Raw genomic sequence first — 22465 nt, forward strand, 5'->3', positions numbered from 1 at the left:
CACTCACCAATAAAAATGAAGTTACTGGTAGATGTAGTAGCCTGGATGAATCTCTAGAGAATTATGCCAAGTGAAAAAAAGGTTACATTTTATATGATTCCATTCGTAATATTTTGGCATGACCAAATGGCAGAAATGGAGGAAAGATTAGTGGTTGTCGGGGGTTAGGGATGGGAGAAGGGCGACGGGTGTGGTTATATTAAGTTAACACAGGTCATCCTTGTCCTGGTGGACCAGTTCTGTGTCCTAACTGTGACGATGGATACATGAAATTATACATGGGATAAGGTTGTATAGAACTAAATACATTTGCATGAGTACAAGTAAAAAGTAGGGGAATAGGACTGGTGGATTCTATCTATGTTTTGATATCGTTCTTACTATAGTTGTGCAACATCAAAACTGCGTACAGGATACAAAGGATCTCTGTATTTCTTTCTCCAACTCAATGTGACTGTGTATAATTATCTCCATAAAACTTTCTGGTGAGAAACATCCCCTTTCACACCTTTACCCAGAAAAAGTTTACTGCCTACTGCTTGTATCAGATAAAGGTGCTCTATGGTAAAAGCCAGAGACTCATACTGTTGTAGAGCTGAGGAGGGAACATAAATGAGCGAAGTACACAAGTAGTGAAACAGTGAGTGGTGAGGACTGGGTTGCGTTATAGGATTCATAGGGTGTAAAAAAGCAGCTGTCGGCTCCAGCTCACATCTGTCACATGAGAATGTCACCCAGGTTGCCACATCTGATTTCCTAGAGAAGATCAAATCCATATTTTACATGGAATCTTCCCAATTGGTTTTGTATGTTTTATTTTTTTAAATTTTAGACTCACAAGAAGTTATAAAATGGTACACAGAACTGTTGTATACCCTCAGATTTCCCACTCACTTTATCATTCTGTCCATCCATCCATCCATCCATCCATGCACATGTTGCCTATCTAGTATACAAAAAGGACACTCTCCTACAAAACCACAGCTAATCCATCAGAATTAGTGAATGACCATGAATCCCATATTACCACCTAATTCACAAACCCCAGATTTTGTCTATGGCAAAGCTTTTGATCTGAGAAAGACCCGGAGAAAGACCCGGTTAAGGGAATGAAAAGACAAGCTACAGACTGGGAGAAATTACTTGCAACATATTGTCCACTTATGTTCTTCAAGGTCTAGGGGCCACTCCAGGGTCATACTGACATTTACTTGTCAAGTCCCATTAGCTTCTTTAAATTTGGAGACATTCTTCAGTCTTTCCTTGTCTTTCATGATCTGCAGATTTTTGAAGAGTACAGAGCAGTGTTTATTTGTAGAATGTCCCTCGACTTAGGTTTGCCTGATAATCTCTCAGGATGAGCTTCATGTGATGCCTCCTGGCAGGATTTCTACAGAAGTGATGCTGTGTTCTTCCCAGTGCATGATTTCAGGATGCACATGATGTTGATTTTTGCCTTTACTTTGGATATCCACTTTTATCACTTGGTTAAAAAGAGGCTGCCTGCCAGGTTGCCCTAGTATTTAGTTTTAAATTAGTAAGTACCTAAGAAGTATTTTGTGGGGATACACTTTGAGACTCGGTAAATAACCTGTTCCTTCTGAAAATTTTCGCTACTACTTTTATCCGTTGAAGCTTCTTGTCTTAATCAGCTGTTACTCTAATGGTTGCTAAATGGTGATTCTCCCCGCCCCCTGCCCCAATTCCTTCAACACTTATTAGTTAGCATTCTACTCCTTGGTAAAATATTCCTTCTCCTCTAATTATATTAGTATGGACATAGAGATTCCTATTTTATTCAGTGGGTTGTAATACATTATTATTAGTTGTTTTGCAGCACAGTTGCCCTAAATTTGGCCAGTGGGAACTGCCAGTGGTGACTCCTGTGTCCTTTATACATGTCCCCATTCTTTGAGAACATTTTTTACTTTTTCTTTTCTTTTCTTTTTTTTTCTTTTTTCTTTTCCAGCTTCATGCTGTGCCTGTCCTCCCCAGCCTTCAATGAATGGTTTCTTTAAGGAGACGTGGTCTTTTTTTTTCCTAAGTCGAGAATGACATTTAGAAACCAAGACCTGAGTGCTGGGTATATTCTTTGCTTTTAGGGTATCGTGCTTCTGTAAGTCTTCTAACTGGACAGAATAAACACACATAAACTTATTACACGCTCTCTGTATTTTTTCATCTCTCTGAAACCATGATATCTCCAATTACAATTCAATATCTCCTGCTTTGAGTCTTCCCTCTTTTCATATTGGTACCTCCTTCTTTGAGATGAGCCATCTGGCTTCCATTATTCCCAATATATATTTATTTGTGTGATACACTTTATGTAACCAGTCTCCTGACCATGTGGGCTAACTTCTCATTTCCTGTGTTGTACCAACCAAGAGTGTTCTCTGCTATTTGGCTGGGGCTGATTCACATCAGCCTGCACTTTGCCCCTCCTCTGTAATCTAGGATGGTTGGCCAAGACTCATCACCCACTTGGCACACCAGCAGAGCTTTTCCCCCTGCCCGGTGGTATGCCTGCCTGCTACGAGTGCTCTGTCCTGGCTTCTGGCACCTGACTTCTGACTGTTTCTCCCCTACCCCCACTAACTTTGGCCGTGCACCAGTGGAAATAACTCAATTATTAAATGTTGGCACTGATTCAATTTTATAATTGGGTCTATAAAAATATCCATGTCTATGGGATGACCTATGGGCTACATTATACCAAATATATAAGTATTGCTATACATGTAAGTATACTAAATAATAAGCATTATTAATGTCCTAAAGGAAAGGCAGCAGTTAATACAGTCTGTTAACTTATTGGACACTCTTGTTTTTAGACTTGAATAGAATGACAGTTATCAGTTAAAAATATGTGGTTTGTTTGTATTGTCCCTAAAGAATAAAATGTGGTTCCTTTACATCTTATTAGGAATTTCTTATGAGAAGTGTAATAAGACATTCACAGGGTGGTTAAAATTGACCCTAATTACCCTGGTTCCATTGTGGCCACTGAAGTAAGTCATGGAGGAATTCTCTATCCTGGGATGAGGGCTCACTCATTCCAGGGCACCTCTGGTACAAATCACAGGTTGATTATTTATATAACATTTTCCTCCTGTTGTCTGCTTTTAATACTTTCATTTAAAATAAACTTTATTCTAGATTATGTGTTTGAAAAGAAATCATTTGTTCAGGGCCAGGGCCAACATGTTTAATTTATGTTAATGTAGAAATAGGAGGGCTCTTTAAGATTGCAGTGGCCAAACTATTTGAAATGCCATCATGACCTTCGTGAACATTATTAAGTGTGGGATACGGGGCTAATTCTTCACATTCAATTTATTGCCCATTGGTTGATATCCTTTAGCAAAACATAACAAGGTTTAAATTGGATCAGACTTACCTTTGGGTCCTTTATATAATGGACAAGGCTGTCAAATGGAGGGAAAGGAAGTGTTTTGACGCTGGATGAGGACCTGTCAAGGTCTTACGTGGGCATGGTAGACCAGCAGGACAGAATTTTGGTGACCTTGCAGCAGAGTGTGTAAGAGAAGCTCCTACCGAAAGTCATGCCTTCTATGAAACCTGTCCAACAGAGAGTGAATAGTCTATAGAGCAAGAAAGCAGCATAGAAATGGGGCGGTGAAGGGGCGCCTGGGTGGCTCAGTCGGTTAAGCGGCCGACTTCGGCTGGGGTCATGATTTCGCGGTCTGCGAGTTCAAGCCCCGCGTCGGCCTCTGTGCTGCCAGCTCAGAGCCTGGAGCCTGTTTCAGATTCTGTGTCTCCCTCTCTCTGACCCTCCCTCGTTCGTGCTCTCTCTCTGTCTCAAAAATAAATAAACGTTTAAAAAATTAAAAAAAAAAAGAAATGGGGTGGTGAAACTTTTTTTTCTTGAATGAAGTATAATAAAGCAAGAGTGATACGTGGAGTGGTGTGTTAATACTCAACCTGCACCTACCCAAAAACCTCTCTACCAGTAACTCTCTCTGTTCTTTAAAAACATGTCTGACTCCATGCGTACATTCTAACTCAGAAAAATCTCTGACCTGTCTGGAGTAAGTCCCTTAAGTGAGCCTTTTAAGAATATGTATTTGCACAACTTCGAGAAGATTCTGCTTGGTTAGTCTTTGTCTTTTTATTCCGTTTCCTGTTTTGTAGGGCATGAATTGGTTTTTGTTTTTGTTTTTAGGTTTGTTTATTTTGAGGGAGATAGAGAGTGCATGGGGGAGGGGCAGAGAGAGAGGGAGAGAGAGAGAATCCCAAGCAGCCTCCACACTCTCTCACGTTTTCTCACTAAACCTTTCTTTAGCCTTCCTCTGATTTTATCATACTGTTTCTTATAATATTTGATCACACTGTCCCTTATAGTATTTGGCAGAAACAGCCTATCAGTGATATAGATGGCAATTCTCTTTAGGTACCACATTAGGGAGGCTGGTTCGAATCCAGATGCTGTGGTGTAATGAAAGGCAGAAAGGAAGTTGGTAGAGTGAAGAGTTGGTGGCCTGTGTCTGATGGTGTCCTTTAGGGACTACACTGCTTACTTCCAAGCTCGTCTTCCAGTTCCCTCACTGCAAGCGCTTCCTTGGAATTGAACTGTCCTTGCCTGATCCGCCATCCCCATGTGTTCAAATCCCACCTTCCCTTACAGTCAACTTACAAGGTATTTCCTACCTGATGTCTTTCCAGTCTCCTCAGTCCACATCTCTCGTCCTCTGTATACTCCTGTAGTATATTTCTTTTGTACTTCATCTGATAACTCTTGTTCCATTTTTCTTATATAACAGCGTGTATGTCCTCATTACATTACAGAATATGTAAAGGAAGACATCCTGTCTTAGTCATTTAAAAAAATCTTCCATGCCTTCTGGCACCTATTAGGTACTTAGTAAGTATATCCTTCCTCTCACACATATTCTCTGTCTTCACTCTTTGTCTTGGATATTCCGTGCCTCCTTACCAATTCAATACCAAAGCCTCTCTTCACTGTCATTTACTTGACTTCTTTTATCTTCATTTTTGGCAGCAAAATAGCCCTTGGAGAATGTCTGATATGGCTTAGAGTTGATTATAACCTGGGTTATCAAGACTAGAACAAGGCTCTGGCCCCTTCCTGGATTCTGGAGCTGCCTCAGTTCTATGCTACTCCATAAATATCAGCTGGCACATATAATATTTTCAATCTTCCAAGAGCTTTGCATACATTTACTAATTTAATATAATAAGTCATCTTAATTATGCAGGAAGTTTTCCGGTCCTTGAATCCCAGTTACGTTCTCCAGTGTTAGCATTTTTTACAAGTATATTTTGAAGCAAGCTCACTCATCTCTGGTAGGATGTTTTTACTGCAGAGCAGTAATATTTTGAAGTGATACTAGTTCACTGCTTCTGAGAAACTTTATTGTTGAGTCTTGTTGCTTGAATTTATACTGGGTTTTTCCATTAAAGTTTAAACTCCATGATTGCACAATACTCTGTAAGAGAATTGGTATGTGTCTGCATCTTTGGGAATAAAGTTTACCTAGAGATCCTTCTAGTTCCAGCTCTCCATAAGTTTCTGTGAGAATTCCGTAATATTGAAAACTATCTTACTGTGCAAATATTTTCCAACATTTAAAATGTTTTCTCTTAATATCAACTTTCAGGGAATTTTTGCAGGTTGCTTGATACATGATAGCATGTGGCTGCAGGTTCAGAACTATACTCTGTAACTACCTAGACATCCCTCTGTCTTACGTTTATTGAGTGTCTTCTTGTCAGGAATATACCCAGATCTTTGGGAAGCTTGAGTCAAGACAAAGGTCATTTGAGTGAAGACAAAGGTCCATGTTTGGATCTTATATTCCAAAACACGGGGATAGACAATAAAGAAAACATAAGAAATAAGCAGATTATATTGTTTTCTAGAAAATGATGAGAATTATAGAGAAAAAAGCCCCAGGTTTTCTTGTGCAAGTAGAGAGTATGTAGAGCAAGGTGAAGAGTATCAGGAGGTGTAGAGACAGCAAGTTTTCAAGTTTTGCTTTAAAGGGTTGCAGGTAAGGGGCACCTGGATGGCTCAGTTGGTTGGGTGGCAGATTTTGGCTCAGGTCATGATCCCACAGTTATGAGTTCGAGCCCCGCATTGGGCTCTGGTGCTGACAGCTCAGAGCCTGGACCCTGCTTCGGATTCTGTGTGTGTGTGTGTGTGTGTGTGTGTGTGTGTGTGTGTCTGTCCCTCCCCTGCTCATGCTCTGTCTCACTGTCCTTCAAAAATAAATAAACATTAAAAAAAATTTAAAGGGTTGCAAGTAAATAAAACTAACTTGGGGGAGGAAATGGGGTCAAGAGAACATTTTTCTTACGATGGCAAAATTCTAGGGATACTAATGGGACTCATTTAGTATAGAAGGAAAATGTGATGAATCACAGAGAAAGGGAGGAACAACAACTGACTCATGTCCTTGAGTAGGCAGTTGGAGATGGGCTCTAGTACACAATTGGAGGGATTGACATGAATTAGGAGCTGGACAGTTCACTGAAGACAATAGGTAAATATTTGTAACAGGCCAGAAAGAGCTTCCCCATGGATAAGTATATATCAAAAGCATTTCTGGGGCACCTGAGTGGCTCAGTTGGTTAAACATCTGACTCTTGATTTCAGCTCAGGTCATGATCTCATGGTTGTGGGTTTGAACCTCTCTTGGGGCTCTGCTCTGACAATGCAGAGCCTGCTTAGAATTCTGTCTCGCTCTCTCTCTACCCCTGCCCCCCCCCCCCCACTGCCGCCTCTTTCTCAAAAAAGCATTTCCTGGCTGACTCAACACATCAGTATTGAATGTCTACTAAGCACAAGGCTTTGGAAAAAAAATAATAAACAAGTCAGTCATAGTTCTTGTCTTTGTCAAGCTGGTAGTCTAGTGTGCAAAAGTCTTCTTTCTTTATAAGCAGTTAAAATAGTACAAAGAAGACAAAGGGTTCTGAGGTGATATTCCTGTACTTCCATCATGATGCATTTTGGTATCCTAGTCTCATCACTTAACATTAGCGCCCAAGTTTACTCTCACTCCAATTGGTATTCTTTGAAAAAGTGATTTCTATGCATTCCCACAATCCCATTGCCAGCTAGACTCCCTGGGCTCAGTGGGTGTCTACTGGCTGTGACTGCCAGCCTCTCATTCTGTAATGCAGCTTGCATTGTGTGCTAAATATTCATGAAGTGGCTATATGCTCAGCTACAAGGCTCTTAGTTTAACTGATTTATATGTAGTACATCCACCGTGTGGCAAAAAGCAAGGGAATATAATCTGGCCACTAGTCCCCTAGTTAAGACTGTCAGCCTCCTGTATAATCTTGTTTTTATGGCAAAGAGGTGTTTTGTGTGTATAGTCTTGATTTAGATTCCTTGTTTGGTAAGTATGACCCACTGTGATTGCCAATACAACCGACTTCTATGGGAGGGAACAGAGAATGGAAATCTGTAGGTGTCAAAAGAATATATTGGCCCGTGCGCTTCAAATTCCCCTACATTTCTCTATAGTGTCTCTATTTACTGCATTTTGGACACATCCATTAGGCCTCTTCTATTGTGCTCATTGGCTTCATAGGAGCAAAAGGAGTCTGCTTGCTTCCTGTGACTATTAAGGTGTTGCTGTCCATAGTGCTAGAGGGGAGAAAGAAAACAAAAGCATTTCCTGGAAAACCTATCCATCTTTTATCCTCTTTACTCTTACTTGTTTTGTCACATCTGCAAGAATATCTCCTTAGTTATGGCGTATGTAAATAAAAAGGTCTAGTTGAAACCTAACCAAAATCTGACCCAAACTGCAGACATTCCAAGGATCACTGTTGGTGCAGCTCCCTTTGGTATCTGTTACCCATTTAAGAAATCACTTCTAGAGGAAGCTCTTTGTGTTATTACTTTGATCATTCCCTTCCGTCTATCCTATGCTGTTACTTCTCTTTAATTGTGTTTTACTTGACTACATTAATTAACTGTGTCAGCTGGGGAGGGTTTCATACTCCATTCCTCAGCATCCAGTTAGAGACCAATTCCATATGTCTTCCACTTCCCCTTGTGAAGTAAGCGTATTACCTAGTTTGGATGTTCTCGAAATGATCCCCAGATTGACCGTATTGTTGTGGTAATGGGATGCAGAGAAGTAGAGATATCTCTCATCTGAGCCCAGAAGACTGTCTGAAATGGCCTTGAAAATCTGCATAGACACGCTGCAATTGATTTTCAGGTTTGTGTCAGTATTATTGTTCCCATTGTCTGTGATTCTCTCTCGTCAGTCAGCCCGCACACCCCACATACACTGTGTATAGGAGTTCCAATCTAAGTGATGGGTGCCTTAGAAGGAATGTCTGATGGTAACTGATGGAAACCTGGAGCCAGACATATTTTTAAGTGTCTTTTTGGCCATCTCATACGACAGCTGCATCAACACACTAACTGTCAATTACATTATAGACACAGCGACGAACTGCAGTAGAGGTTCCCAAATAACCATCAAAATCACCTGGATTCCTTGTCAAAATACTGATTCCCGGGCCCCACTCCAGACTTCTGAACCAGCTCGCACGGTTGACTTGTGTCTCTAAAGAGACATCATATGGTAGTAACAAGTTGGATGCAAGCCTGAGATGATATCAATATAGTAAAGATAATGGTTTCCTCAATTGCACATCTATTTGAATATGTTCTTAACCTGGATCATTATAAGAATTTCCTAAGGAGCTTTAAAAATTGGCAAATTTCCAAGCCCTGTCTGACTGGCTTAGGTAAAAGCAGTGATGAAGTATTTCTTATTATTAAGGCTTTCCACAAATAGGCCTAGCCATTTATAAAGTGTTTTGTACGAACACTGTCTCACTTGGTTCTCATAGCCTTCCACAATTACAATTCTGCTTTGCGTATGAAAAAACTGAGTATATGTCACAAAAGCTTTCATTATGGGCATGAATTTTATCATTCTTTTGGCCACTGGTATTCATGCTATCTTGTTTCCTTACAGCAGTTTATCATATTGGCTTGGTATTTCTTAGATCCATTGTTCAGTGGCTCTTATATATCTGCAGAAATTACTCCCATGTACTTTAGGATCCTCTATTACTGACTGCAACATTTTTTTAATTTATTTTGAGAGAGAGTGAGTGAGTGGGGGAGGGGGATAGAGAAAGAATGCCAAGGAGGCTCCACACTAACAGTGCAGAGCCTTATCCAGTGCTCAATCCTGTGACCCGAGAGATCATGACCTGAGCCAAAATCAAGAGTCAGACACTTAATCGACTGAGTCACCCATCGCCCCTATTGCTGCAACATTTAAAGCTATTAAAAAAATAATCTTCCTGGAAAGAAAAACTGTGTATTTTAGACTTAGACATAAAAATAAAGGAAGCATTCTAAAATCCCAAGTAGCTTGTTTTGGGGAGGTTTTGTGTATTCCTCATGAAGATATTTCTTTATAATATAACATGTAGCAAACTTAGTTTAGTCAAACACTTATGAAACACCTATTCTTTGCATATTTTCTCATTTGGAAAATATTATGTAGAATAATAATCGTGGTATCCAACATGTACTGAATGCATTGTGTGTGCCTGGCCCTCTGCTGATACTTTCCATGGGCTGTCTCCCTCGGCCTTTGTGATAGCTCTAGGAAGTGAGTACTATTACCATCTTCATTTTACTGATGAGGAATCACAGGGTTGGAGAGGTTCAGTGGATGGCCCAAGGTTGCACAGTTAGAAGTTACAGAGCTCAGATTTTAAAGCCAGGCATTGTGGTGCCAGAACCCATCCATTTAACCCATCCGTGCTATATGAATCTCATGGAATGTACTCTGTGGAACCATGAGCTTTGTAGAGAAACACATGAACAGTCGGTATTTTAATTTAAAGATTAGAACAGTACCATGGGAGCGCAGAAAATGGTGTCTTTAGTTAAATTATTCTCATTGATCAACAGTTGATTCTTCTTGGGACAGCCTCATTTATCCTCAGCTGTCATTTGTGTCTTTTTAGCCTGGAGACAAAGGGTGGTAGAGGGCAGGAGGCATGTGGGCTCTGGAGGCGTATTGTGGAGTTTAAACAACCCACAGGCTGTTTAAACTACCCAGGCTCCAGTACTGGCTTGCTGTCTACGAGATGTATGACCTTTGGGCAGGTTTCTCAGACTCTATGCCTCAGTTTTCTCACTGGTAAAAATGTGCTGACTTCATGGAGTTAATTTGAGGATTATGAGGTAATAGAGCTGTGGCACTCAGGACAGTATCTGGAACAAAGGGACCAGTCAATAAGTGTTAGACCTTGTGATCATATTGCTCTATTAAAGGCTTGCTTTGAGAATATTATTATGGGCTTAATTGTGTAGTCTAAATTTATATATTGAAGTCCTAACCGCTAGCACACTTCAGAGTTGTGGCTGTATTTATAGATTAGGACATTTGAGAGGTCATTACTAGGATTAAGTGAAGTCATATGGATGGGTCCCACTCCACTAGGATTGATGTCTTTATAAGGAGCAGGAGAGACACCAAGGATACATGCATACAAAAGCCACGTGAGGACACAGCGAGAAGGTAGCTGTCTGCAAGCCAAGGAGTGAGTCCTCAGGAGGAACCAAACCTGCCAACACCTTGGTCTTGGACTTTTAGCCACCAGAGCTGTGAAGAAATAAATTTCTGTCATTTGTGGTATTTTGTTACGGTAGCTCTAACAAACTACTGTATCATAAATGGCAGTCTCAGGAATGTTCTGGATGTTATATTATGACTGGAGTAATGAATTCCAAGATACCTCCTTCCTTCTCATCAATACATCTCATTAATAACTTGACATAGCAGTTGTTTTTCTAAAACTTTTACATCCTTTCTACTGTGGACATGTTCATGGTCCCACAGAAGGGGACGCTGAACAATAAGCCACAGGACAAGAAGCCATGGTTGGGATGGGAGTCCCATGGAGTTTCCCTTAATTTCTGGGTCGGTTTCCTCCCTACTATATTAAACACTATGCCCTCGGTATTAAGGTAAAGGTTGAAAAGGGGTTTATATAATACCTACGAAGCTCCTTATGCATCAAATACACACACACACACACACACACACACACACAGAAGAAATTGGAATGACTTTTCAGGGATCACAAACTCAATTGCCTAAAGGCAATAAAGTATATTGTCAAGTTGTATCCAGTGTCCATGTGGTGACTTTAATAGTTCTAACTAGGCAATTCTATCCCCTTACACACACAAGCGGGCCAGCTTTCCAGAAGACCAGAATAGAGATCTGTATGAACTCAAGTTAGTTGGCTTAAGGAGCTATGTGGAAAAAATGTATATGGAATTACTAGTAGCTAGCTTTCTAGTTTTGTTTTGTTAAAAGGTAAATAGTATATTAGATTTGGTTTTCCGATCATAATTACTTGGAGTTGCTGACAAGGATAGTTGGAAATTGGGCTAGGAATCTGGGATAAAATTGTGGAAACTGAGATGTTCTCTGATGTCTATCACCTGTCCATGCACCATCCCCTACCACGATCAGCCCATGAATGTGATTTCAAAACCCACTTAGATTTTCCTCTCTCTCATATCTGTTGCATTAATATATGCCAAAAGAAATTTAAAAAAATTTTAATGTTTATTTATTTTTGACAGAAAGAGACAGAGCATGAGTGGGGGAGGGGCAGAGAGAGAGGGAGACACAGAATCCGAAGCAGGCTCCAAGCTCTGAGCTGTCAGCACAAAGCCAAAAGCAGGGATCAAACCCACAAACCAAGAGATCATGACCTGAGCTAAAGTCGGATGCTCAACTGACTGAGCCACCCAGGCGCCCCAAGAAAATTTTTTAATGGAGAAATTTTTCTTTGAGATCAGTGCTAGGTTTTTAATGATGGCTCCTGTTAACTACAAAGAGTTCAAAGCGTGGAAATAAAAATGTTAATATTAGAGACCCTGCTGCTTTTACCTTTGAAAAACTATCATCTTCCAATTTAAGTGCATCTGAACTTGTAACAGAGAGAGAGCTCTGTTTCTTCACAGACTAATAGTACCTGTACTGTTCAATAGGCTAATGTTATCTTTGATCATAAGTAGATTCAGATTAGTCATCTGTTAATCAAGGTGCTGATTATGGCTCTATTAAACCTTATCTCTTTGATAACCTAATTTTCTTCTAAGCTTTGAAAATGGTAAGAAATCTTACTAACATGGCTTTCAAGATTGAGTTAACCTGTCTGAATTTTGAGAAATTGGACCAGTTTTAACTTTGTTATATTACTTAGCCTTTTCAAGAGAAAAATGTCAGTAAAGGCCAAAAATCATAATGTAACTATGGGAACTTCTATATGCTCATGATCACAGATGAGATGATAGGACTTACCTTTGTGAAATCACAACTTTGTGACATTATATCTCTTCAGATCCAACTTTTATATGCCAATACTGTTGGCTATCAACTCACAGTTTCTGAGAGGCAAGTTAATGAAAATATTCCTGTAATGTGTGTGGCGTTTTCTTTTTTCCAGTCCATCTTTTTCTTTTTATAACAAAAGTTACCTATAAATGTAAATAAGTACTATATCTACCATATTTAAAGTTGGTTATTCATTTTTTTGAGAGGGATAGAGAGTGAGCAGGGGAGGGGGAGAGAGAGAGAGAGAGAGAGAGACAGAGACAGAGAATCCCAAGCAGGCTCTACACTATCAACACAGAGCCCTATGTGGGGCTCAAACTCACGAACTGTGAGATCATGACCTGAGCTGAAACCAAGAGTCAGATGCTTAACTGACTGAGCCACTCAGGCACCTCTACATTTACCATATTTTAAAAAGTCAGTTCAAAAAGTCCTTGCTTGTTTAATAGGTATTAAATACCTATTGATTAAGGTGGTTGGCTAGACATTCATAACCTTGCAAATAAAGCTCACTGGGTTTGATTTTGTAAGCACAGCCAGGGCTGTATGGTACACACCATTGCACCAGAAGTATCATGTACATGGCAGAATGTGGGCTTGCCCCTGAATTTTCAGTGATTGCTCCCCTGAGTTTAGTTCCTTAGAAATTATTAATTCATTCTATGCATTGTGCCTACAATTTAATCAAATTAATGCCTCAACTCTGGTTGAATAACATGGATGTCTGAAGTAACTGGGATAAAGGTGAGCTAACAAAATGGTACCTCTTTATGGATCCTGAAGTTGTAGGCATAAGTATTAACAAATATTAATATATTTTTAATGCTTCAGAATTTAGTGCATCTAACAATAAACAGCCTTACTCATTAATCATCAAATAGCTAAATGCAGCCCTGCTTTTAAACCCAGTGCCCATGACAGGACTTTGAGACACTTCCGTGGTTCAGAGTCTGTGGTGGCTCTTCTTACCAGGAGCTTGGCTCACCTTGAAGAAAACCTGTCTGTAATTCCTCTGTTCACTTACCAGAGTGCCATAGGAAACACTGATGCGGTAATGGTCCTTTGATTCTACAGAAGTTAAATCTTTGAAGAGTTTGAAGGGCTCTCCAAGGTGCTGAAGAGAGACACGAATGAGATCTATCCAGGAGCCCAGTATGTCTGGGAACCTGCCCCTCTCTCCTTGCCTACCCCAACTACCCCAAGACATATATACAAATAATTAAGGAATTGGTGCTACTAAGGACCAATCTGATGTCAAACAATTTGGAAACACATTTAATTAGGTATGGACTGTGATTTCTTTGTATTGAATAACATGGATGTTTGAAACCTTCCGTGATGGTGTACCTGCAGTGTTCTTTCTCTACCTATTTAATTAGATTTTATTAAATAATTCATTAAATAATTAAACTTAATTCTTGGTGGGGAGGTGGCTATCATGAGTAGTGCTTACAGGAGTAAGGGAAGAAAGCAACAGCCTCAAGATACTACTCAGCAAGGGAATAAAGAGATTTTTTGACTGGAGGCAGTAATTCTCAGACCTTTGTAAGGTTTTAAAACCTTGTACACTTTTTGCATGCCTGCTAATTTTTGATTATCTCCATGATGAAACCCAAAATGACCCGGTCTTGTTTTCCAGGACAGCTTGGCAGAAGGGAACTATGGAGACTGCTTCCTTCTCCCTAGCTTTGCAAGAGTGTGACACCCAAGGGAGAGCGTGGGTAGGAGTAGCTTTAATGAGGAAGGAAAAGCAAGCCAATTCCCTTGGCTGTGTGGGAAGAAAGTGAGGCCTGGGCATTGTCTGGGCTGGAGAAACAGCAGCTGCTGACACTGATAAATGATCCAATTGAAAAAATAAATGAAGAACCTCTAACACCAGAGCTTTGTTATTATACCATATGCCTACAGGGTCCTTCGGTAGGTGTGAATCCTTCTTAGATCTTGTCTAAAGAAGAGTATTAGTTGGCAATCAGACAACTTAATTAGAATAGACTCACTTAGGGGCACCTGTGTGGCTCAGTCGGTTAAACGTCCAACTTCAGCTCAGGTCATGGTCTCTTGGTTTGTGGGTTTGAGCCCTGCCTCTGGCTCTGTGCTGACAGCTCAGAGCCTGGGGCCTGCTTCAGATTCTGTGTCTCCCTCTCTCTCTGCCCCTTCCTCACTCACGCTCTGTCTCTTTCTCTCTCAAAAATAAAAATTAAAAAAAGAGAGTAGACTCACTTGGCCTCATGTTACCTTAAGACCTGAGGAGAATGTAACCCCAAGTTAGAATAATAGTTTGAGCTTACCTTATAGGGAACGACATAAAGAAATAGAAGGGAAAATTTACTCATGTAGTTGTAGGTTGTGGAATTTTGAATTTGTTTTCTGTGCAATACATAATTCAAGGCTGAATTACTGAAATGGTAATTTTCAGAGGAATATGGAACAAATTTCAGATGCAGTGAAATCTGAGCTTAGCTGTAAGAATTTATTTCTAATTTAAAACATCTTTGTGATTCACATAGGATAACGACATTAAGAAAGTTTTATTATGCAATAGTTTTTGTGCGGAAGAACTTCTCTGTGGCATATTATAGGTGAACAGTTTCTCTCCAGAGCCTTTTACTTTCTGATTCAGGCAGAATTTTAGATGAAATTCGATAGGGTTATTACCAAATGATTTATGAACCTTAATAATCATGGAGGAAAATTAAGAATTTTAATAATTGGCAAAGAAGAGTTATTTAAATAAGCCTTTCAGTTTATCTGCTTAAATTGAACTCATCTGTTTAAGCCATTAGTGTATAATTTGAACTTTCTGCCACTCAGATATCTAAAAAAAATTCTTCTGGGACTCTTATTTCATTTTTAAAAAAATGTTTACTGCTTCGGCTGGGTGAATGCAGTGTATGGAGTGAAGCCTGAATTATTTCATTCTCTCTCTTGTTCTGAAAGAAGAGGCAATTGTGGGATTAACTTGATATGCTTTGTTTCTTAAATATTTGGGAAAAGAACACCCTTCCCTGCTACTTTTTTGCTATTTACAGATATCCTGCATGGCTGTATCGTCTCATAACCAGCAGTTACTGCGGCAGGCTTTGTATTACCTTCCGAGGGGAGAGCATCCTTCTGGGTAGAAATGAGCCCTGCCTTAGCTCAGTGCTTTGCACGCTTGCAGGGAAGGACCCACGGAGCAGAGCTCTAAAGCGGACAGCTGAAAACGGAGACGTCTTGGAGTTCTGTGTTTAGTCTCTGTAGTTTTTCATCGTACGTCATAACAGGTTGCTTAGTGATTACAAAAGAATGGTTTCTTCTCCATTTGCTCCCCTCCAACCTCAGTAAATTGATGTTCCAGAGATATATTTTAGGTTTATTTCACGGCTCTATGTGCCCTAGACAAACCACTAAGTACCCCCAAGGTGTACACTTACCATTTTGAAAAAGGGGGCCTTAGGGGATTCAGAGCCTCCTAATTGCACCTTTTAGGGCTGTAGGCTTTAGATTGATCTGGGTCTGGATCCATCCAGGTAAGTCACATGTCTGGTTTTGGGTGTTCTCTCTAAATTATCTGCCCTCTATTAGGACGCATGATTCTGGGCCTCGCTGCTCTCTCATATCCACCTATCACTTGACTAGCACTTGGGCTTCCATTTGCTAAGCCATCCACTTTGTCCTTAACCCTTCCAATTGGATTTACTTTCGGCAATGTTTGTGTAAATGCCTTTAGTGCTTTTCTGCTAACTCTGTTGGCTTTTTCTTTTTCTGTTAGATTTCAGCCTTCTCCATCTTTCAGCATTTCCGCTATTGATGGTGAACCATTTTTCTCAGGCCATTTAGGGCAGGTGATGCTGTGCTCGTAGTACCTCGGTGGCTTCCAGCAACAGAGCTTTATTTCTCGCTCATGAAAATATGAATGGCGGTCGTGCTTCAAGTTCTCTTCCCTCTATGATCCAGTCTGGAGAAGCAACACCTATCTGGAATGTTACAGGCCTCGGGGTAGAAGGGAAAGAAACGGTAGGACTGTGTGATGACTCTGACACCTGCTCAGGAGTAGGACGTGCCACTTGTGCTCCCATCGAATTGGCCATGTCCCGCAGCCAAGGCCAGTGTTGATGGGCTGGAAGTGTAATCTTCCCCCAAATCAGGTCTGGTAAGGAGGTGTAAATTCGACAGTAATACAGTCTCCCACAGCCTTATCTTTTCAGCTTATATACTCAGAATCTGACACAGTGCTTGTCATATAATAGATATCAATGTGGGAAAGACCTACTTCTTTCTTTCCCAAATTCTTTTTGTGGTGGTGTTAGAGATGTTGGCCTATCTGCACCCGTTTCTTCCCTGGATCCCCTTCATCCTCTACATTTATGCACTTGTTGACCATCAATATTTTCTATTCATTCTCCTCACCCATTCCCCATAGTTTTCCACTCTATACTTTGATGTTTTGGAAATCCAGAAAGGTGTTTTGTTTTGTTTTAATCTAGCTTATGGCAGTTTGCCTTCATAGGATGTTTCTGAATGGTTCAACAGGAGAAGGGAAACTTAAGAGTTTTCATTTTAAACCATATTGACACACCATGCATACTATACCATATAGGAGAATGTTCTCATCCAGAAGCCCTTTTCAGATAGCCATAGTCTTAAACATTCCTTTCCACGGTTGCTTTGTATTAATTACTATCTATCTTTAAACGTGATGGGCATTTTGTCTTTACTTTGTACTCCCAAATATTTTGAATGGTTACTGCAGAGCTAAATGTAACCTGCTATGGAATGCAATTTTTATTTCAATACTTCGGTTCCTCCACTAGACTGCAATCATTGAAGGAAGTAGGGTTTTTTCCCCTTTGTACTTCCTCCCCTCCCTGCATTTTTTTTTTGCTATACGCTAACCAACACATGCTTGCTGAATTGAATGTGGTTATGATAGTTGCTGTATTTTTAACTATCAAGTTAGACTTAAACTATAGTTGCTGTTTTATTAATTATCAAGGTGGAGTCATTCTGTGTGCTAGCTCTCCGCAAGTTTGTTAAGTGGTTGTGCGGCTAAAATGCACATTTTAAAACTATTTTCAGTTGCAGGGACCTAGTAGCTACCCTTTCTGAGCCCACTGGATTTAGTTGCTACTGCCCGCGAGAGCAGCTGTTTGTCTGAGGGCTTTCTCCTGTATCCCCCCCACAAGGAACAGCCCTCAACCAATGACGGACAGGAGTTGATGGCTGAATGTCCCACTTCCCTTGCTCCCCAGTTAGGATATCTAAAGGGTGTTTGATACTTTCTCCCAGAGCTCCCGGTGGCACTGAGGCTGGGCTGCCCACTGTGGCAACTGCTTGATCATGCACGCTGTGTTGGCTCTCATCCTTCCTTGCCTCATTTCTCCAGTCCTTGCAGTGTAATCTTAGTCTCAGAGTTGCTAAGCCTTATCCAAACCAAAACAAAGATTTCTATGTCAAAATTTATTATTTCAGAGTTTCTCTATTTTGGTGATGTCCAATAATAATATAATGCAATCCACATACGTAATTTACAATTTTCTAGTGGCCACATCTTAAAAGTGAAAAGAAATCATGAAATTAATTTTAATAATACAGTTTATCGGGACACCTGGTTGGCTCCATTGTTTGAACATCCAACTCTTGGTTTCAGCTCAGGACATGATCCTGGAGAAGTAGAATCGAGCCCTGTGTTGCTTATGATTCTCTCTCTCTCTCCCCTGCCCTTCTCCCCTGTTCATGCTCTCTCTCTCAAAACAAAAACAATAATGCAGTTTATTTAACTCAGTATATCCAAAATATTATGAGTTTAACATGTAATTGACATAAAACATATCAATTTGATTTTTTTGAAAGAAGTCTCTGAAATCTGGTATTTTACACTTTACGGTACATTTCTCTTTGGACCAGCCACGTTGCAAGTGGTCAGCCTCATGTGGCTAATAGCTACCATATTGAACAGTGGTGATCGGTCTCCTACTGTCGTATTCCATGCGTCAAAATTTATGGACTTGCTAGTTCTTGAGTATATGGGAGGCCGTCTGGTGGGTATAGTTTCCATTCTCAGCAAAACGTCACTTGCCTTTTCCTTTACTTTTAAGCTGAATAAAATCTCTATAAATATCAACACTGACAGGCGCCTTCTTTAGTCTGTGTGTGTACATATTTATGCTCTTTCAAGAATGAGCCTCTGGTAATAATAAGCTCTGGGACTTACTGCCTCTCCCATGTTTCCATGCAAAATATAGACAAGATGCTTAGCATCTCTGTGTTTGTGTGTTTTTCAGGCAGAGGGTACCAGGCTTCAGCGAGAACTCCGAGGATATTTAGCAGCTATCAAAGGTAAATGTGTGTGGGTTGTTTACTGCATGTCCCCAAGCCCAGATTGTTCATCACGAGTGGCAGGATTCAGCGTTAATTACAAAGCCAGTTGGCTTTCTGGCAAGATGGGTACTTGAGCACAGGTGTTCATTCCACCCACTCCCCAAATCCCATTGAAATGATAATCAGAATATACAAGAAAAAAAGATGTCTACTGTGATGCTGGAAAGGAGGAAAAAGTGCCTCCCACACCAGAGATTTCTAGGAAGTGTCGAGAGATCGAGTGAGCTTGAGACCTTGTTTAAGAAAAGCTGCAGCTGGTTTACAATCCAAGGGAGAGCATGTCCCAAGAGGAGCACACTCACAGACTCACACCCAAGGCCTCCAGCTGGAAGGGGCAAGGAGTCGTGGCAGAGGCAGATGCAGGGCTATCAGAAATCAAGGCCCTGGACCACCTGTGACTTGTGGGGACCTTCTGCACTTGCAGCCCTGTCACTGTGCGGAGACAGAGAGGCCGTGACATTGGTTTCTGGCCTCAGCCATGCAAGGCAAAAGAATGAGGTGGGTGGGGTGAGAATAGGGCAGCAGGGAGGTATGCTCTGTCCCTGCCTGCTCTTCGTTGCCCAGCTACCTGCACTGAGTCGGGTCAGGTGTACCTGTGGATGTGATGGCTCACAGGGCAGACTTCGAGAGTAGTGGGGGAGAATGGATCTCTGCCAGGGGTCTTGGATAAACTTGCCAAACTCTCAGAAGAAAGTAAGATTCTCAGCCTCGCACTCTACTCTGTCCTTCTCACTTACAGATCTAGTAAAGAGTTAAATACGTATACAAGGAGATGTTCTAAAGGACTGGAATAAAATACCATGGACTTAATAGCCCCTAGTCTTGGGTGACAAGGTCTTTACAAAGGGTAACCCAAAAGAGATAACCATAAGATCGAGAGATTTGACCTCAAGAATATGTCAGACTTCCATACATACTTAAATAATTATTTCGACAACATATTTAGTGAAAGTGAACCAAGATATTAAGAGCTCAGGAGGTAAACTAAATGAATATCAGTTGATTAAAAGAAAAAAAAAATAGGTAGAACATATGAAGAGAAAATTAGCCAGAGAAGAACTGGTCGGTGGGTAGTAAGTGTGAAAAATGCTCATCCTCATAGATGGATAATCAAAGAATATTTAAATGATATCAGAAGGAAGATGTGGCCATTTTCCCTCCACATGTTCAAAGACATTGAAATAAAAAAAGAGACCATGATACGTAGCATCGGAAAATCTGTGGGGAGCAGACCCCTCTTGTACGCTGCTGATAGGACAGCTTTCCTGGGAGGGCAGTTTGGCAAAAGCCTCTACGTGTGTCTTTTGGGGAAGGGGGTATGTGTACCTTTTGACATACTGGTTCCAGTTGCAAGGATTTATTCTAACAGTTTCATTGTGGATGTGTGAAATTGATTATAAAGATAGCGGTAAGTAATGATAATATTAACAATCTTAATTAAAAATTAGTCATAATAATAAATTAGTGAAATTGATTTTTTTGTAAAGTTTATGTACTTATTTGGAGAGAGGGAATGAGGGAGGGACAGAGAGAGACAGAAAGAGAGAATCCCAAGCAGGCTCTGTGCTGTTAGCGAAGCAAGATGGGTACTTGCTGTCTCACAACCTGAGCCAGACAGATCAAGAGTTGGACACTTAACCGGCTGAGCCACCCAGGCACCCCATGAAATTGATTTTTAAAACTAAAATGTATTTAAGCTTTTATAGGGTGGGCATATAATTTTAATTCTCATGATAGCTCTGAGGCAGGTACTTGTATTGCCTTTGGGTTACAGGTAAGAAAAGGGAGGAACAGAGAGGTTAAATAGCTTGTCCAAGGTCATGAACTAGTAACCAACAGGGCCAAGATACATTCTCTGGTCCACATGTCTCCTAAAGCATTGCTTTTTTTTTTAATTGAAGTATAATTAACATACAGTGTTATATTAGTTCCAGGTGTACAATATAGTGATTCAACAATTCTGTATATTTCTCAATTTTCATCATGATAAATGTACTCTATTTTTTTAATGTTTATTTTTGAGAGAGAGAGATAGAGAGACAGAGTGTGAGTAAGGGAGGGGCAGAAAGAGGAGAGACAGAATCTGAACAGGCTCTGGGCTCTGTGCTGATAGCTCAGAGCCCGACGTGGAGCTCGAACTCACGGACCGCAAGGTCATGACCTGAGCCGAATTCGAACGCCTAACGACTGAGCCACCCAGGTGCCCCACGATAAGTGTACTCTCAATCCCCTTCACCTATTTCCCCCATCCTCCCATCCACCTCCCTTCTGGCAACGACCAGTTTGTTCTCTATAGTTAAGAGTCTGTTTTTTGGTCTCTTTTTTTTCTTTTGTTTGTTCATTTGGTTTCTTCAGTTCCACATATAAGTGACATCATATGGTATTTGGCTTTCTCTCACTGTCTTATTTCACTTAATACCCTCTAGGTACATCCATGTTGTAGCCTTGCTTTTTTTTACCCACTGTCTTATCCAGGCTCTGGGCTATGTGACTGTTATTAGGGCATTGGTTTCACAAATTAGAGTTCATCTTTCCAGTGGGATAATGGTAACTTACTATACTGTTACTATGGAATGAGCACTTCCACGTGCCAGGCTGTGTGCTAAGCATGGGCATATTACCTCTTTGTAACCAGCCAACACAGCTATATGATAAATGATAGCCTTGGCTTACATTTTTAAAGTAAGGCTCCAAGAACTTTCACAGATCCATAGAGCTCATAGTTAACTGTTCAAAAAAAATTAACCCTAGGTATTTATAACAATTCGATCAGAAACTAGAAGGCACTCTAGGTATTTCTTTTACTGTTGGACACAAGCTGTCATGGATTATTTCAAGCACAGGATTTTCTTTATGTTGGATGATTTTTTTTTTTCATGTGGATAAATGTGTTAAATGAATGAGTGAATTCAGTCTCCTTCCCAAAGTCTATATATTTTGGTCAGTTTTGCTTCCCGAATAGGAAGATCACTGCTTTAAGCATTTAAGACGCGAAGAATTCTTTTCCTTAACGTGATCTAGGAGACTCACTGAGTGAAGAGTCAGCTCCAGAGAGACGTTGGTGCAGCATCAAAGCACCCTTTCAGTGTTGCAGACTGTGTCCTTCCACTTCTGATGGTTGCATCCCCATATGGAGGAGAGAGGACCTTACAGCAGCTTTTCCCCAGCACATTTTGTTAACAAATGATACTCCGTAAAAGAGACCTATGTTTACATTACTTTGGTCAAGGCTGGCTGGAATGAATTTTCAAACAGGCTATTACAGAGTGTATTACTACAGGGCCCTTAATATGTTCATATTATCTCCAGAAGGTCTGTGGGGTGAGCAGCATTTTACCAGGTATTCGGCTGTGGAATGTTTTTCTCAAAGTCTTAGAATTAATGTTGCTTGGAGCACATTTTGGGGTTTGGGAACACACAGAAAGACAAGGGGTAGGCATCAAATGGGTCATAATTTGGGTTTTCAAAGGGCTTTCATGGCCAATTCTCCTGGCTTTCACAAAAAAAGAACACCGGCTAACTAATTGCACTGTAATGCAAGCAGCATTACCGAGAAGGGAGATCTGGCCCTGGGGAGTGATGTCCCCTGCGTCTGGTCTCAGGGACATTGGTGGGAACATCACCAGGTTCTCAGCTGCCTTGGGTTCCTTGTCCATAAGGTGCTTCAGTTTCTCTCAGAAACCCTCCACATCTCTCCCACGAGGACTCTGGGA

At 40.6% G+C, this 22465-nt stretch overlaps 1 protein-coding gene across 2 annotated transcripts in view; it reads left to right on the forward strand.

Moving 5' to 3' along the window:
• The window catches only part of AMPH (amphiphysin), a 247746-nt gene that overhangs the window by 117511 nt on the left and 107770 nt on the right, over positions 1-22465 (forward strand). For both annotated transcript variants that reach the window (XM_042914690.1, XM_042914700.1), the window contains exon 3: positions 18656-18710. In XM_042914690.1, the coding sequence (XP_042770624.1) occupies positions 18656-18710 (55 nt within the window). The remainder of the gene's footprint in view (positions 1-18655; positions 18711-22465) is intronic.

This window comes from Panthera leo, chromosome A2 (genome assembly GCF_018350215.1).
Source record: "Panthera leo isolate Ple1 chromosome A2, P.leo_Ple1_pat1.1, whole genome shotgun sequence".
NCBI lineage: Eukaryota > Metazoa > Chordata > Mammalia > Carnivora > Felidae > Panthera > Panthera leo.